Source organism: Drosophila guanche, unplaced genomic scaffold, assembly GCF_900245975.1.
Source record: "Drosophila guanche unplaced genomic scaffold, DGUA_6, whole genome shotgun sequence".
In the NCBI taxonomy this organism is placed as follows: domain Eukaryota; kingdom Metazoa; phylum Arthropoda; class Insecta; order Diptera; family Drosophilidae; genus Drosophila; species Drosophila guanche.
The window spans coordinates 11621168-11637984 of NW_022995744.1; the positions used below are offsets into that span (position 1 = coordinate 11621168).

Below are 16817 nucleotides of genomic sequence, written 5' to 3' on the forward strand. Positions count from 1 at the left end.
ATCGCGGTTCGGTCGCTCAATCAAACCTCGCTTTGTACTCTTTTTCAATGTTGAACTTACGCTGTACTGTATAACTTGTTTATAATATGCGGTGCGATACACGGTACACGTCGTCATATCCGCGCTTATAATATGATCAAGATGTACATATATTCTATGGTATATACAGATATTTAACATTATTTACGTTTGTATGTGCATCGTGTCGATAACAGATTGGTTTGCATTTTTTATTCTCTCTGTTTTTGCTGTTTGAGTGTTTGTTTAAAAGTATTATTTACATTGGCTTTTTCTGGGTGTTTCTTTGTTATGTTCTGTTCAGTGTGTGTTCGGGTATCGGTATCGGGTAAATATGATGTTAAACTATTTTAATAGCTGATATTTCGTTTTTGTTTATTATTAAAATTAAACGTAATTCCATGGGTAAAATGAAAGTAAATCAAACAGAATGGGAGAATCTCCCCCCCACTTGCTCGCTCACAGCTTTAGGCTCTCCTGCTTCCTCTATGGGTTTATTGAAACTCGTCTCTTGGCTTGAGTCAACTTAGGGCCTTAAATACATATTTAATAACGAAACGATGCCAGAAGGGTATCCCTAACGTCTCAAATAACTTCAGTTTTCGCCGCCTAATCTACACTATATTCTAAGTAAGTTAATTCTTATACAGTATCATTATATAGGGCTATATATATATCGTATATAGTAGGTTGTTGGTTTCTTTCTCGATAAGTAATAGAATTGGCTTCTTTGCTGTGACAAAAAACGAGACTATTAATTAACTAATTAGTGTATCAAAAAGTGTTTCTTCTAGTTACGTTTCTTTTCATTTCTTGTTTTGTTTTTGTTTGCTTTGCAAGCTATTCCGATTCATTATTTACATTGAGTTTGGATTGTATTGGATCTTGTTCTTTGATTTTCTGAATTGAAAAAAGTGAGTTTTGTTTATTGTTGGTTTTGTGTAAGAAAAGCGAGTCTGTAACGTGGACAATTATTTGATTTCGTCAGCAATTTCTCATGATCGTTGTTCTTGTTGGAGTTTCTTGATTTCCGTTTTAGGTCGATTGTTTCTTACGATTTTCTGTGGATTAAATGTAGTTGAAAGTCCCGTTCCTTTTTGAAAATCTCAGTAGCAACACTTACCCGTCGTTTCAGATGCCATCCAGCCTACCTCCCGCTGCCAGTCACCTTCTCATTGACCTTCGCAGAAATCGGGCCACCAGAGGCGCCCCTCCGCTCAGTCACCCGCGAGTCGCAGGAAATGGTTCGCTGCATGAAGCGTGAGCGTTCGCTAATCTTCTCCTGCTGCTGCTCGAGCAGCGTGGGTGCCGCATTGAAGTGTCCTCCTGCGCCAGGGATAAGCTGATATTTGGTAGAAGTGCCAGGATTCGCCCTCGGTTCCATCTTGAGCTTGCCATCGAACAGGTTTAGCTTCTGAGCCGTGCTCAGCATTATGTTTACATTGCTCAAAGTAGTGTCAGCGGACGGTAGCTTCTTAATCGGTCCTCCACCAGAGATGCCAACACCTTGCACTTGCTGTAGATTCTTGAGGCTGCTGCTGCTGCTGCCAGTATTAATCGCAGTTCCAGTCACACTGGAACTTCCCTTGCTGGGGGTGTTGTTAGTGTTAAGGCTGCTGCTGATGTTGTTTTGGTGATGCTGCTGTACACTAATCGAGTTGCGGCGCTCGCGCATTGCTGCCTGGAAACGATCCGGCGACTGCAGCGCACCCTTATTGATTGTCTGCGGCTGTGCAAACCCAATATTAATGGAGCTGGGCGTTGTTGGAGTGGTGGGACTGGGCGTATCCACCGACGGACGATGCCGCATGCGATACTCGCTGATTGAGAGCTTACGCTTGGGCATGGGAGCGGGCTCCGGCTGCGTAAGCATGGGGTTCAGGCGAGGATCACAATTGGCGGTGCGCGTGTATATCTTCAGGTGAGAAGTGGCTGGCGGCGGCATGTCCAGCGAAGTAACGACGGGACTCGCGCACAAGACAGGCGTGACTGCTGCTCCTGGACTAGGCTTCACCACAGCCAGACTGGGAAACCCTGGCGCAGGCATGGGCAAGGGCGTGGCCGTAGGTGTGGTTGCCGACTTTGATTTTGTGGAGGCCAGGTACTCGGCCAGGCTGGGCATGATGCTACTGCTGTTACTGCAGGCTGGTGGCGGCTCATGGGCCTTGCCGTAGATGGAGGTGTAATAGGTCAGCTGCATTTTGGAAGCCAATCCCTGTGGTGATTTGGGCGCTGGATTGGGCTGCGTAATCAATACTGGAATGGGGGCAGCCTTTGGCGTCGGCGTTGGCGTTGGAGTTGGAGCAACGTGTGAGTCCACAGTGGGAATGGGAATTGGAGTTGCAGTTGCAGTTGGAGTGGCTGGCTTCTGTTGAATGTTATTGTTGACCTTTAGCTTGCCTTCCTTTTCCTTTTCGCGCTCCTTATCCTTGCTCTTTTGCTTCTCCGCCTTTCGCTTCTCTCGATCCTTCTTCTTCGACTTCTTTTCCTTCTTTTCCTTCTTGCTCAAAAGTGCTGCCTGGAAGAGCACCTGCTGCTGACGACTCCCGCACATGGACTCCCGCCTGCGGCTGATATTGGGCAGCTTTCCACTGGCGACGGCCGCAGGCCGGCTCATTGGACCACCACCGGGATTCGCCTCATGATGATTGTTCTCCTTCCGGTGTTGCTGCTGTTGCACGACCATCGGAGCGGCTGTGGCTATGGCCGTAGCCGTGGGAGTGCCCTGGGCCTTGCTGCTGTTCAGCAGAATGCTGCTGCTCAGGATCTGGCTGTTCGGTTTGGTCAGCTCCTGCTCAAAGTTAGTCTGGCGTTTCTTGGTCGGAGCCGGAGTCAGCAATGAGGGGGGAAGCGCTGCCAGAGCCGGGGTGACTGGTGTCACGCACATGGACATGGTGCGACGACGCATCTGTTGCTGTTGCTGCTGCTGCTGCTCCACACTGTTGTTGGGTGTGTGTGGGATGTGCTTTGTCTTTCCATTGGCTGTGGCCACCGGAAGATTGGGAGCTGCTGCTGCTGCTGTAACTGGGGCAAAAACTGGAGCAATAGCTGGGGAGGCTTTGGAATCCGGACGTGGGGATGCCTGTGGCTGCTGTTTCTTCTTTTGTTCAACAACTACATTCGCTCCCGGGTGAGTGGCTGCAGCCTTCTGCTTATCCTTATCCTTAGACTTTTTCTTCTCCTTTTTGGACTTCTTCGGCTGTTTGTCCTTCTCGCGCTTCTCATCCTTTTCCTTGGATGATGACTTCTTGGTCTCTGACCCGCTGCCGCTGCTGCTCTTGTTGCTGGACGTTGTCGATGATGATGATGCCACCGCCACCGCCGCTGCTGCAGCAGCTGCTGCCGCCTTCTTATTCCTTGACTGCAAATAGGAAATGTTCTGCTCATGGAAGGACAGCAAACGTTCCTGGATATCGATTTCGGTGAGACTTTTTGTGCTGCTGTTCGATGCAGTTGCAGCTGGCACTGCCGGTGCAGCTATTGGTGTTGGAATTGCTACCGCTGATGCTGCTGCTGATGCAACGGTAGGCAATGTGGTCACGGCCACTTCTGCTTGCTTTGAGGAGGGCTGCTGAGGCTGTAACGTTGAAGGTGGTGTAGGCGGCTCCTGTTTTGGTTTCTTTGGCTGATCCTCCTTCACCTTAAGGGTTAGCGGACGGGAATTGATGGATCCTCCTGAAGCTGGTGCTTGTGCTACTGCTGTGGTTATGGCTGTACTCCGCAGTAGAGACTCTCCCGGCTTGGGCTCAGCTTTTAGTTGCTCCAACTTGGGTGCCTCCGTCTCTGGCTTAACCACCTTTGGTGGTGCCTCAACTTTCGGAGCCTCAACTTTCGGAGCCTCAACCTTAGTCTCGAGTTTTGGCTCTTCTTGTTGCTGGAGCTGTGGCTGTGACTGTTCCTGCAGATGCAGCTGCGTCTCGCGAAGTTCCCTTTCCTCACGTTCCTCCTCCTCGCGCTTCACCTTCACCATCTCCTCGAACTTGTCACAGGCCTGACTCTCCTCACGCTCCACATCGATCTTAACATCATCTGCCGCTGCACTGGTGTCCTCAGGCTCGATCTTGACCAGATTGTCTTCGGCTACGATTTGCTGTGCACCAGGACTGGGCGAACGCAATATGTCCACATCATCGTCTTGCTCCTGGTGATGCAGGTGATGGTTGTGTCTGTGATTATGGTTGTGCACATCCAGCAGCTCTGTTTCCGTCTCAACTTTTAGCGGCACAATAACATCCACCTCTTCCATTGCATCGACATCCTTGGCATCACCAATCACATCGATATGCGGCTCATCTGTCTCTACATTGCCTGCGACTGTGGCTCCGTTGCTGATCACCAGACGACGCTTCTTAAGCGGCGTACTGAATCCATTAGACAGCGGCGAGATCACGTGCATTTGGGGTGCGGACGTGGCGGCAGCAGGCGATTGCTGTTGCTGGAGTCCCTCCTCTGGATCTGGGGTTGTCTCCTCGCTAATGGCCTGACGCAGCCAGCGCTTCTTCACCGATGAATTATTCTGCAGGGGGAGGTGAAGGTGCTCCCTAGGTGTCGCCTGTATGGCTGCGGACGTAGTCGATTCCGCCTGGTGGATGAACTGCTCCACCTTTTGGAGAGCTGGCGCTGGTGAAGATTGAACCTGCTGCTGCAGTTGTTCTCTCTCGCCATTGATTTCACACATGGCCGCCTGGACAAGGCTGTCCAACCCGGACTGCTGCGATTCACACTGTTCCGCCTGCTGGAACCAGCTGGACATAAGTGTCTTCTTGGTTTTAGCACCGCCTGGCGGGTACTTGAACTCCCCCATGGAGGCGGGCGACGACATGGCTGCCGGCGACTGCAGCGGCTGCTCCAACGGTCCCATGGCAGCCTCAATCAGCAGGCAAGCACTGCTCACGGATGCCGGAGTGCCCTGCTGAGCTTGCGACTGCGACTGTGAAGTAGGCGACTTGAAAGAATCGCTGGCCGCGGATGTATTGTGTGCCAAAGACAAAAGTAGGCCAGCCGCCTGATCCACTGTCTGATGGTGTGGATGCTGCTGCACGTGATCCTCGGACTCTGAGTTGGTCAGCGCATGCGAGTCGCAATCGGACTCCAAGAGGACACTCTTTCTGCGCTTGTTGTTCAGTCCTCCGTTGTTGTTGTTGTAGCTGCGACTGACATTACGCTTCCGTCGGTTTCTGCGCTGCGGCGTTACACCCAAATTGATGCCCGTTGGAGTCTCGGCATCTTCGCTGATGGAGATGGACCTACGTCGCTTGCCACATGGCGAGGCAGGTGAGTTGCTCGCCTGCCGCTTGCCACCGCTTTGGCGAGTCTCCTTTTTACCCCGTGCCTCCCGCTTTTCCATGTTATCAATAGCTCGTATGATGGCCGCCAGCTTTCGGTCCTCACGCGATGGCTTCTTGCCATCCTTGGCCGCAGTGCGTGGAGGCGGCGAGTCACTGGGTCCGTCGTCTTCTTTCGATTCAACTTTCGGCGATGTTTCTGCGACTGCAGCTGGTGCTGCTACTTGCTGTTGTTGCTGCCTTATGGGAGTTTTCCTTGTGCCAGTTACTGGAGCAGGCGAAGAATTTGAAATACTTATGTTGTTGGCAGCCGTCGGAACGCTCTTTACAGTGAGTACTTTGGTTGGTGGAGTCACCTGAATAGTCGAATAGATGACCTGTTGTTGTGGCTGTTGTGGTGACTGCTGCTGCTGCTGCTGCTGCTGTGACTGTTGTTGGTGCTGCTGTTGCAATTGTTGTTGATGCTGATTCAGCTGCTGCTGTTGTAACAGAGTCTGTGGCTGCATTTGATGATGTTGTTGCTGCTGCTGCTGCTGTGGTGCTATCACTTTAATTGGCGTCACAATATGTGAAGTGGGTGCTGCATGCAATGTTTGCAGTGCACTAACTGCCATTCGAGCTTCATCAGCCATTTGCTGTTGTTGCTGCTGCTGTCTCTGTTGCTGTTTAAGAAACGTTTGTTGCACTTGCTGCTGTTGCTGCTGCTGCGGCATTTGATGTTGCGGTGACACAAGTTTCTGTACTACATGGCGTTGCGGCGATTGTTCTTGCTGCTGCTGAACAAAATAGGTGGCCATGGGTCGCTGGGCAGCCGCAGCTGCTGCTATAACAGCCAGAGGCTCCTGTGGCAGATGCTGCTGTGGCTGCTGCAACAGCGATGACTTCTGTGGTGTTGGTGGTAGGACAACCTGCTGCAGTTGCTGCTGCTGCTGCTGCTGGGGCGATGCAACCACCTGCAACTGAGGCGACAGTAACATAGGTGTGGGCAGCGAAGCAAGAATCTGTTGCTGCTGCTGTGTTGGACTTCGTTGCAACAGGGACAGTTGTGCAGGCGGTGCTCCAATCTGTATCTGTGACTGTTGATGCTGCGACTGCAGTGTTGGTGACTGGAGCTGGATGGGCGTCGGAGATGGAATGGAGACCGATGGCGATGAAGACGAGGTGCAGATGCCCGAGTCGTGCAGCACACTGGACATGGACACCGAGCAGGAGTTGTTGCTGCTGTTGCTGCCTCCGCTGTTGCTGCACAGGACGGCAGCAACAGGCGGCGTGTTCTGGGTGCAGCCGGAAGCAGGAGATGGCTTAAAGCCAATATTCAGTTGGCTCAACTGCGGACTGTTGAGCCCCATGTGGCTACTCTCCCCACTGGACGAGGTGGAACGGTTTCTGGCACTGGGCCCTGCAACTCCTGTAACTCCTGCACCAGTGCTCACTCCCAGGCCCATCATCAGTTGAATGGCTGCTGCACTGTTGGCCGCCACTGCAGCTGAGGCCTTGTTGCGATGACTGCTCCGTGGCTGAGTGGGCGGCGCTTGCAGTTGCTGCTGCACGGCCAGTGGCAGTGCAAAAAGGCAATCGGTTCCCAAGTCACAGGCGCATCGCGTGCTCGTCGGTTGTATGACAGCAGCATGGGACTTCTTGTGCTCCACGGCAGCCAAATCGTGCGGCTCGTGACGCACCGTGATCTCCGTCTGAGCTCGGATGTGCGTCAGTGCCACAATGTACAGGTGGAGCGTTCCCTTTTCGAAATAGTGCTGCAATTCCGCATTGGGTCGGCACGATCTTCGAACGAAGCGAGCATCGTTGCCGTATGTGCGCGTATCCACGCACACCTCCGGGCCCTTGAGATAGGCGGGCGGTTGCTGCTGCTCATGCGGTGAGCTTCCGTCCGGGCGCAGCGTCTGCATGGGAGCCTCCACGCCGGGTAGCTGATAGAAGAACACAAATTGTCCAGGCGTCTTGTGGGCCTTGAAGCTGTTCAGATAGTTACTGGGCGGTGGTGTGTTCATGTTGACGGTGGGATTCTGGGTTCGGAACTGGGTGGTGAGCATGTACTTGCCGCGCAGCTCGTGGATGGGCGCGTGCGGGAAGATGTCGACGCTGCTGATAAGCACCTTGGCCCCCGCATAGGGTATGAGCTGGGCCCGCTGCTCCAGCTCGCTGGCGGCACTCGAGATCTGGATTTGTCGCAGGGCCTTGTTCTCCGTGTTCTGGATGCTCTGCAGCAGGCTCGGCTGCTTCTGTATGGCATGCAGGCGAGCCCGCAGCTCGGGAGAGTAATGATTGGTCACCGCGTACTCGTAGTTCTCGATCCACAACCGCAGATTGGCGGCATGCTTCTCGGCCGCTGTCAGAGCGGGACTGCTGCCGCTTCCTCCAGCTCCATCGCCGCCTGACTTGCACTTGCGTTTGCTGCTCTTCTTGCTGGTCTTTCCGCCGCCGCCACTGGGATTGAGGCTACTGTTTTTGTCACCCCCAGCGCCTCCTCCACCACTCTTTTTGTTTTTCTTGAGCGAAGCTGATCCCGTGGTGACATCTTTTGTTTTTTTGGACTTTTTCGACATGCCAGTGGCCGCGGCATATCCTCCATTCAGACCCGATGTCAGACGATGTTGCTGCTGGTTGTCCTCCGAAATGGCAAGACCAGCTCCAGCTCCAGAGGAAAGTAATCCTCCTCCTCCAGTCATGCCCCCAGCCACTGCAGTACCCGCTGCAATAGCGGCAGCTCCATTTGCCGCCTGCGTTGCCACCAACAGCATCTGCTCTCGGCGCTTCTGTCGTTGCAATGCCCTGGCCCTGGCCTTATCCACAGCACGTGGCTCACACAACTCGCACTTGTAGAACTCGGGAATGTTCGAGCGGTCGATGCCCATGCAGTCCACATGTTGCCATACCCTAGAAGACATCGGTTAAGGTGGTTATGTGATTTCTGAAACGGAAGTTTATGCAACTTACGAGCACTTGTCGCAGCAGATCATGTAGCCATCATCGAGGGTCAAATCACAAATGCAGCGCGTGACGGAATCATCCTCAGCCTCAGCCTCGGGCGCTGTCTCCGTCTCTTCGCCCGGATCCATATCGATGCCGGCCAATCCCAATCCCAAGCGAGAACTGCTGCTGATACCCGAGTGTGCATCATCGTCCGTGGCGTGAACATGGCGAGCAACTGCAAACGATTCGAGTATAAACAAAATCTTCTTCGAAAGTATCTTTGTAGCTTTTACTCACTCTGCTGACCATAGGCGCCATAAGTGCCATAACCGCCGGCTGTGGGTGTAGGTGCGGCTGCCCCGCCGGCCACTGTAGCTCCAATGCCGCCCAGCGACCATTGCTGCGGTTGTGCCGATCCCGAACCAGTTGAAGCTGCCACTGTATTTGCCGCCGCCTGTGTTTGTTGCTGTGGCTGTGGCAGCTGCTGTTGCGAGGCGTAGGTATGATCCTGAGTGATGGCATGCACCTGCTGCAAACGCAGATCCTGGGTCTGCACGGGCACTGGACGCACCTCCTCAATGAACAGATCCTCATCCTGGTTCGGACCCAATTGCGGTTGCTGATGCTGCGGCTGTTGCATGTTTGGAGGAGTGGCCTTCATTGCTGCCGCAGGCGAGGACGATGCCCCCTCTTCAGAGACACTTGTGGCACTAACGGGCTGTACATGAACAGGCGACGCTGGAATATTCAGTGCTGTGATGGTCGATGGTCCATTGCTGGTGCGATTGCTGCCATTAAAGATTCCTATTGTGCTTCCAGCTTTGCCCATTGTACTTCCCATTTGACTGCTTCCCAATTGGTTATTGCTGCTACTGCTGCTAGTGATTATGCTGCTGTTGCCGGTGCTGCAAAGTAGAATATAAATATTTACTATTAGACACTGACAAATGAAGTTTGACAGTTATCGATGAGTGAATCGAGAAACATTAATATCTATCGCCACATCGCGATAGTTTCTATCAACTTCCCAATTGCAATACTCAAAAAATGCCAAGTCAATACATCTTTATAATTAACAAACAAAAAAAGTAAGTTACCCATGCTTGTTGTAATACTCGATTACAGTGGGTGCTTTGCGTGCACTGCCTATCGCTGCATCGTGTTGTTGTTGTTGGTGGTGCTGCTGCTGCTTTCGCTCCAGGGAAGCTGCCCGACTGCTGGGCGCACTCACGGACTGACGTCTCGCCGCCGTTGCAGATGACATGTACGAGGATATGGCAGCACTGCCGCTTGCAAATCCATGCGACGATATGCTAACAGAAGGTGTGCTAGCTAGACTGACGGGAGGATTCGCCCCCACAGTTAGAAACGAGGGAGACGTAACCTTCGCAGATGTCTGGAAGTGCGTCAGCAGTAGATTTCCAGCAGGATTGGCTCCACCCGACGGGGATGCTGCACTGTTCGCCACTGTCACCCCACCTCCATTGCTACTGCTGTTGTTGCTGCTGCTACTGCTATATAATATTTGGGTGGGTGGCGGCATTTGGGTGCTGCCACTGCCACTACCAGGCGTCTGATGAAAGCGCTGCTGCTGCTGGCTGTAGGACTTCTGGGCCATGCTCTGTAGAATGCGAGCCGAGAGCTCGTCGGTCATCTGGGTGCCATTGACAATCACCACGTCGTCGGTGACCAGCGAGGACGAAGTCCTGTCCAAGTGTTGCTCGTTGTCGCTGCTGCCACTGCTGTTGTAGTGGGTTCGCTTCTGCAACGCCTGCAATTGATGCTGCTGGGGATGCTGCTGGATGACGGTCCCATGGGAGTTGACAAACTTTATGGTGCCAGCAGTGGTCGTTAGTCCCGTACCCAGGCCCTGCCCCTGCTGTTGCTGCTGCAACAGATATCCGGCGGCCGTGGTATTCGTCGCTGATGTTTTTTGCTGAAGCTGCGTACCCTGCGGCAAACTTATCTGTTGCTGCACATACTTGCTGTTCAGTTTGGTAACCTTCGTTGGCGTCGACAGTGACATTCCCTGTTTGGCATAGCTCGTTTGGTGCTGCGGCTGCTGCTGCGGTAGGGCAGCTATAGACAGGGACGTTGACTGTTTCACAAACTTTGTCTTGGTTCCTGCCTTGTAGGACTGCTGCTGCTGCTGTTGTTGCTGCTGCTGCTGGTGGAGAGAAATGAAGTTCTTCAGCTGTTGTGCCTGCATTTGTTGTTGCTGTTGCTGCTGCTGTTGTTGCTGTTGCTGCAGCATGTTGCCCATGCTCTTGACCGTGATCTTCTGATTGGCCTTTTTCAGGAGCGCTGCATTCGCCACAGTCGTCGCCGTGGCACTCACATACTTGGGCTGCGCCGGCTGAACAATTATCTGAGGCGGATTCGCCGAGTGCTGGCTAACTGGGACATACGACTGCAGGCGGGTGGCCACCCGGGATCCCAGCGTTACCTTCTGCAAGGTGGCCTGCTGCTGGTTCTGCTGCTGCTGCTGTTGCGCCTTGAACGCACTGATGCTCCCGAATTTCTGGGGCTGCTGTTGCTGCTGTTGCAGTCCCTTTGCGGGCGAGGCCGTGACATACGGCAAATTCTTGGCGCCCATATAATTGAGCTGGTGCTGCTGCTGGGTGCCAGGCGTCCCAGGCGCCTGCTTGGACAGGACCGTGAGATTGCTGAGAAGCAGCTTAGAATTGTGTGGCGGGGCAGCAGCTCCGGCATCGATAATGACGTTGCTGGTGCTACCGTCAGTGGTCACAATCTTATAGATCTGGGGATTGATCAGCTCCTGCGTAGAACCGCCTGCTCCCGTTGCGGCCCCCGCGGCTGTGGTACGCACGGCGTATTTCTGAGAGGAGGGTGGAGGCTGGGGCAGACTTTGGCTGGCACTGAGTATCTGGCGTGTGCTAATCGACATTCGACGGTGCATGATGCGCTGCAGCTGCGCCTGCGTAGACAGGCTACTGCCATCGATGACAATGTGCGGAGGCCCACCCCCGACCCGGCTGATGCTACTGCTGCTACTGCTCGTGCTGCTGACACTTCCACTGCCGCCGCTGCTGCTGCTAACGGCTGGCTCCACGAATACTGTGTCGTGCGTGGGCATGATTCTTTTGGGTTCTGGGTTGCGTTTAGATCGCTTTTTAGCTAAAATTATATTTATTTTTGTGTAGAGAGGGACTTCTTTAAGTTCAGATTACTCGCTTAGTGGAGTTCGATTCGCGTTTTGTCGTTTCACAACACTACTTCACTGACAAGGCAGTCATGCTGCTGCTGGTGCTGGAGCTGTAGCTGTAGCTGGTTCGGTGTGCCCCCAAAGTATTGGGGGCTTAATGCATAACCAGAAATGCTTTCTTCGTCCCCGGCTCTGCTACTGGTACTGGCAATGGCACTGCTGGCCTGCTGCTGACTGGCTCCTAACGGTAATGGTTGGTGGTGCGCGTTCGAATTGCATAGACGGTGTCCAACACTGTGCCACATTACATTGTCAGCCATTACAACCATAACTGTGCGCGATTTGATATTCTTCAGCGTCGTCGTTTCTGCCTCTTCCGTTGCTGCTTTGCCCCCACTATTATCTCCAGTTAATCTCGTTTTCCGTCGTTGTATGTTTCGACTTCTTATCCGTTTGGTATAATGTATTTTACATAAACGTTCTTTCGTTGTTGCTGAAAAAAAAGAAAAGGAAAAAACATTTGTAAACAATTGAAAGCTCCAGTACTTATCGATAATATGTACACCCATCTCTAAGATTTAGGCGCGGCATTGCCAAATGCAATCCGAAATCGCGTTATGTAACATAACAAGTCAGATGCATAGTGCTGCCAACGGGCGCCAAAAATACGCATGCGCATTGCGCATTGAAAACAGCAATACACGCGCGTGCTATTGTGCGAGATTTTTCGTGTTCCCCTTTGGAACGCGATTCGTGGTTGCCTATGCTGCTGCTACCTCGCCTTTGCTGCACTTGCTTTAAACTTGAATGCGGCAGCAGCAGAACTAATGTCGAAAGGAGCGCCAAAGTAAAGAGTAAGGGACGTCGTCAGTGCAATGCAAAAACCAACAACATTTAGCACTTGTTCATATAGCTTGAACAAAACCCGTTTTTATCTTTTTGTTGCAGGCACTAACAAATTTTCATGCGATACGCGTTTTGCTAAATCTAGCGTAGCAGTACGATGAAGATCATCAAGTACACAACACTCGCGCAATAACAAACAAGAACTTTGAAATCGATTTTAAAATCCGATTTCTTTCCCTTCAAACTATTCTTTGTCAATTCTTTTGGGTCCCCTCCCATGCACAAATACACACACATACCATTGGAATGTTTTTTCTATCCATTCCTCCAATTTAATATTTTTTGCCAGCTCTCCTTTCGCCTCGCCATTCGCATGCCAAAGCAAAGCAAAAAGTGAATGCACTAATTTTGCCTTGGCATCCGGCGCGGCGCGGCATTCACTGCTAGTTTTTTTCTTTTGTATCTATTACAAGTTGTTTCTCTCTGCTTGCACTTGTCTCTACCCACACACATGCAGACTCGTATTAAAACCCGCAAATGTGTGTTTGTGTGTGCGTGTGTTCGGTGCCAATTTGCGCCTATTGTCTGGCATTAGATATAATTTCTAATTGATATAGAGCCAGGCAGGCGCATTTTGTTCCCCAATCGAATTGGCTACGCGAAACGAAGCAAGAACAATCAACGAAAAGAGAAATCAGAAAGTACTGTCAATGAGCTTATGTAACCTTTCAGTTTATTTCCTACATTTGTACATACATACTACATACTATACTGTACATACTATACTGTACATACTATACATACTTATACTTACTATACAACTATGTAAATTCCCGGAACGAAAGTACTAGTCGAAGCTTGAAAGAGGATTATATAATCTCTATGGTTTATAGCTAGGATAGATCTCCAACGAAGTCATATGTATTGCAGTTGCCCTCCTCCCTCTATTTCCGTTTAATTTTGGGTTACGATTAACATAATAACTACGAGCAAGCAATAATGTATGCCCGAACTAAGAAAGCATAATTTCATCTCAAAGAAAGGAACTGGGGGGAATCAGTAGCTTCAGTACATTTTGATTTGGGTTACACACATGCAAACAAAAATCTTTAGACAAATTTGTTTGTGTGTGTGTATCATACAACGTCTCTATTTAAAAATACACAAGCTCTCTCACACACACATGAACCAGAGAATGAAATGTGAAGAAGCAACGAAACAAATTTTACACATTCTAACAGCAGAATAATCATTGGGAAGAAGGTAAAATCAACCACAGAGCTGTGCACATAGACATATGAGTGTGCGTACATACATACATATCTTGTTCATACGCAAAAGCTAACCCTACCCCAACCCCAGCAACAACAGCCATCAACTGAAAGACGCGCCATAAACAAATTACACGGACACCCACACACACCTACAAATAACTTACCGACCGTGAGAGTGAGCGAGAGAGCCGGCTTGTAAAATCGTGCATGAAATGCACGCTGAAAACTTATAGCACACGCACACCAAATCAAATGTATACACATGTATGCATGTACTGACCGCTGCGGTGCTTTCATCGCGTTGTCGTTGCCATGGTTCTGCTGCAGCGACCAGATGAAATAAAACAAACACAAAGAGGAGATACGAAAGCTTATTCTGGAAAAGCGAATGGGTACATACATATAGTACATAATTGGGATAGGCAGCGGTCTCTATATCACCGCCGGAATAGTCAAACACCTCTATCTGATTGGCCTACGTGACTGCACTAATACCAGCACTAGCGCATTACAAACGTATTGGCATTGCCATGCTGTACTTTCATTGACAACCGACCACCCAACCCACACAAAACACCTATCCGCTCTGCTCAGGGGGTGCTGCTGGCTAATTGTACTCTCAACTATTTGCGTCTTAGTTAATTTATTGCCACTTCCCTGTATTTGCAAACATCGATCAATTTCATGGGATTGAATTATTCAGGCGCCAACAACATTGCGCCTGCATGTGGACAGTGTTGAGCAATGTGGGCTGGCCTGACAATGCAACGGAACATGCTCCAATACATCAATGAAATACCAATTGGTCAAAAAGAGAGGCGACCTCCCACGAAACGGCACAAACTGGCGGGAGTTGGGTGGCGGTCTTGGGTAACCTGGGTATGTGACAGCCCTTGGAATTATTGAATGCCTTCCTATTCCGTTTCCTCACATTCGCAATTGTACATTAGTTCTGTGCTGCGCAGGGGAAAAATAAGCGCACCATAAAAACTCGTCTATCAACTTTTGCTTTCATTTTGTGGCGAAAATTCGCGCGTACAGAGAGCAAGACATAAATAACAATTGCAAAAATCACGTATGCGTAAAGAGAAACACAGTAACAGCCAGTGCGCAGAAGCGGGACAAACATACTACCTAGCCCCTAGTACACGCACACACTCGTATGCGACTGCGGCTAACTTCAGGACGTACGAGCGGGAAAACTGTGAGAACACGCAATAAAACGTTTGACGAAAATAATATGAAAGAAAAGGGAAATGAGATCTAAGCGACTAACGTCGCGTTCTAACATTATGGATATTGGATCACGTCACTTTCAACATGGCGGCTGTGGTGCAATACAGACTTGCAATTATTTATATTATTGAACTTCTTTTAGTTTTTTAATATATTTCAAGTTTAAATGGGCATGCGATCTGATGCGCATGTCAAAGCGACGAAAACAAGAAATACACAAATAGGAATACATATTGTGTGGCAAATGCATTGAAGGTGTGACTGCTTAACATTTGTGTTAAGGGCCTAGTCGCACTTGCACTTAATATGAATCAAACAACTTTATAATGACGAAAATTTCAATGTTTTTAACCATATGCGCGGGGCTGCCAACTCTGTGGAGCTCTATTTTGGGCACATCCAGCTTCACGCTGCACAAAGCAGAATCGAAAGCAAAACAAATGAAGGCACCCATGAGTGCGAGAGAGCACGACATATGCACTGCCGTGGGGAGAAACACAAAATCAAAAATGGCGACACGGTATGCGAAAAGTGAATAGAAATGCATCAACAAATATTTAACCCGCTCAAATTTGCATTTAACCAACGAGCTGTATAACAAGTGCAGGTTATGATTCATTGCAAGAATATACTGTTTGGCAATGCCCACGGACGGTTCTCTCCTAATAACAGCACTTTTTCCGGTTAAGGCGCGCATTTCTTACACTTGGTTATTAACGCTTTACTCACCGTTTATTTTGTTCATTGGAGGCTCACTTCATTTTTCACAACTCTGTTTAATTCGACGGCAAGCTTTGATTTCAAACTTTTGCGTATTTGGCGCACAAAACTCTTTTCACGTTTGCTTTTTACAAAACAAATACAATTTGCATACACTTGGGCACTTGTTTGTAGTTCTTTTGAACATTTTCGATGCGTACCACTCAAAAGATTTCGCGGCGCTGTTTGGAACGTTTAGTACCTGCACAAAACAAAATGTTTCTACTTCGATTAATTAATTTTATTATTATTAATACCGTATGGCATAAGAAGATGATAAAAAGAATGAGGAAAACACATACACGGATGACACAAATTGTGTGCGTCTGAGCGGGATAGCTAAACATACATCGATGACTACAGCTAGCGTGCCTGTTCTGACGTGTGACAGAGTCTTGCCAACTGCCTATTATCGGCTATTTTATTTTGTTCGCTAGCTGCCCTGCTTCTTCTTCGTTTCTGTGTTGCACTGCTTCTTTTCTTTAGCCTATTATTACTGTGCCTGGCCATTCCGAAATGCTGTACGTACATTTCGATTTCGCCTTTCCGTCTCTTCGTCGACACTCACACACGCACGCACATATTTCGGTATGTGTAAAATCTATACACACGACATACGGATATTAGACCACATATACACAAAAGAAAAGTAGTTAAGTGAAATTAACTAACTAGCTATTATTAACTTTTCACATTACCCACACGGCCAAAAAAAAAAACCAACATTTTCTGAGTGACAAAACAGTTAATACACCATAACGGTGCAATACTCTGTATGGAAATGCAACCTTTTTGTCCATCTATTAGCAATATAAACTATGAAAGTAATTTAAAAACGTAAACCACAAGCAAACAAACTATATTTTTTGTACAATTCCCTATACTCCTCCTACACTGGCACAAATACTATATTCATGTGCATATGTATATATAGACCGCTGCCAGTACACGTTTAGCGACATCTCGCTTGCTCTTAAGCTCAGCGCGTATTTTGCTTCTCACATTGTATCTGTTTTCCTCTTCTCATACACGCTAATAAGAAATCGTTTTCTAAAACTGCATTTAAGAGCCCAACTAACACGTTTCACAGTTAAATTTCATAGTGATGCGATTGCCGCCATCGCATACTATGTTTTTAACTATTTTCCTCAATTTATTTTGTTGTTTTAAGCACAATTTCCACGCGTTTAATTAATGCACGAGTGTGACCGCGGATTTATCGATTAAATATACCGCCTGACCGTATTCCGAAAATACCTTCTCATTTTCAAATTAGTAAGTAAATATACTGAGAAAAAAAAC

General features: G+C 49.3%; 1 protein-coding gene and 1 long non-coding RNA gene across 6 annotated transcripts; one reads left to right on the forward strand and one right to left on the reverse strand.

Annotated features, from left to right (window-relative positions):
- Window positions 1-249: 249 nt before the first annotated feature.
- LOC117580292 lies at window positions 250-16747 on the reverse strand. Of its 5 annotated transcripts, none has more exons than XR_004573558.1 (8): window positions 16595-16747; window positions 15486-15717; window positions 9332-11893; window positions 8532-9139; window positions 8259-8469; window positions 1142-8198; window positions 817-1079; window positions 250-751 (listed from the first exon to the last, which is right to left on the reverse strand). XR_004573558.1 is itself a non-coding variant. In XM_034266767.1 (8 exons), the coding sequence occupies exons 4-7, from the start codon at window positions 11329-11331 to the stop codon at window positions 1166-1168; spliced, it is 9852 nt and encodes a 3283-aa protein (XP_034122658.1). In that variant the 5' UTR covers window positions 11332-11893; window positions 12193-12195; window positions 15486-15717; window positions 16595-16747; the 3' UTR covers window positions 250-1079; window positions 1142-1165. The 5 variants fall into 5 exon arrangements, 4 of the variants coding, with proteins under 4 accessions (XP_034122658.1, XP_034122659.1, XP_034122661.1 ...); XM_034266767.1 differs by adding an exon at window positions 12193-12195 and having other exon boundaries at window positions 250-1079; XM_034266768.1 differs by having other exon boundaries at window positions 250-1079; window positions 15486-15737; window positions 16595-16734.
- LOC117580293 lies at window positions 15107-15631 on the forward strand. Its single transcript, XR_004573559.1, has 2 exons — window positions 15107-15276; window positions 15347-15631. It is a non-coding gene; the product is annotated as an uncharacterized LOC117580293 (long non-coding RNA).
- Window positions 16748-16817: the final 70 nt, after the last annotated feature.

Bases quoted from the DNA above. Each gene is read 5' to 3' on its own strand.
- LOC117580292 (XM_034266767.1), bottom strand. From the start codon at position 11,331: ATGCCCACGCACGACACAGTATTCGTGGAGCCAGCCGTTAGCAGCAGC. The intron at 9,140-9,331 runs GTAACTTACTTT...TCTACTTTGCAG, and splicing joins GAGTATTACAACAAGCATGG to CACCGGCAACAGCAGCATAA. The intron at 8,199-8,258 runs GTAAGTTGCATA...GATGTCTTCTAG, and splicing joins ATCTGCTGCGACAAGTGCTC to GGTATGGCAACATGTGGACT.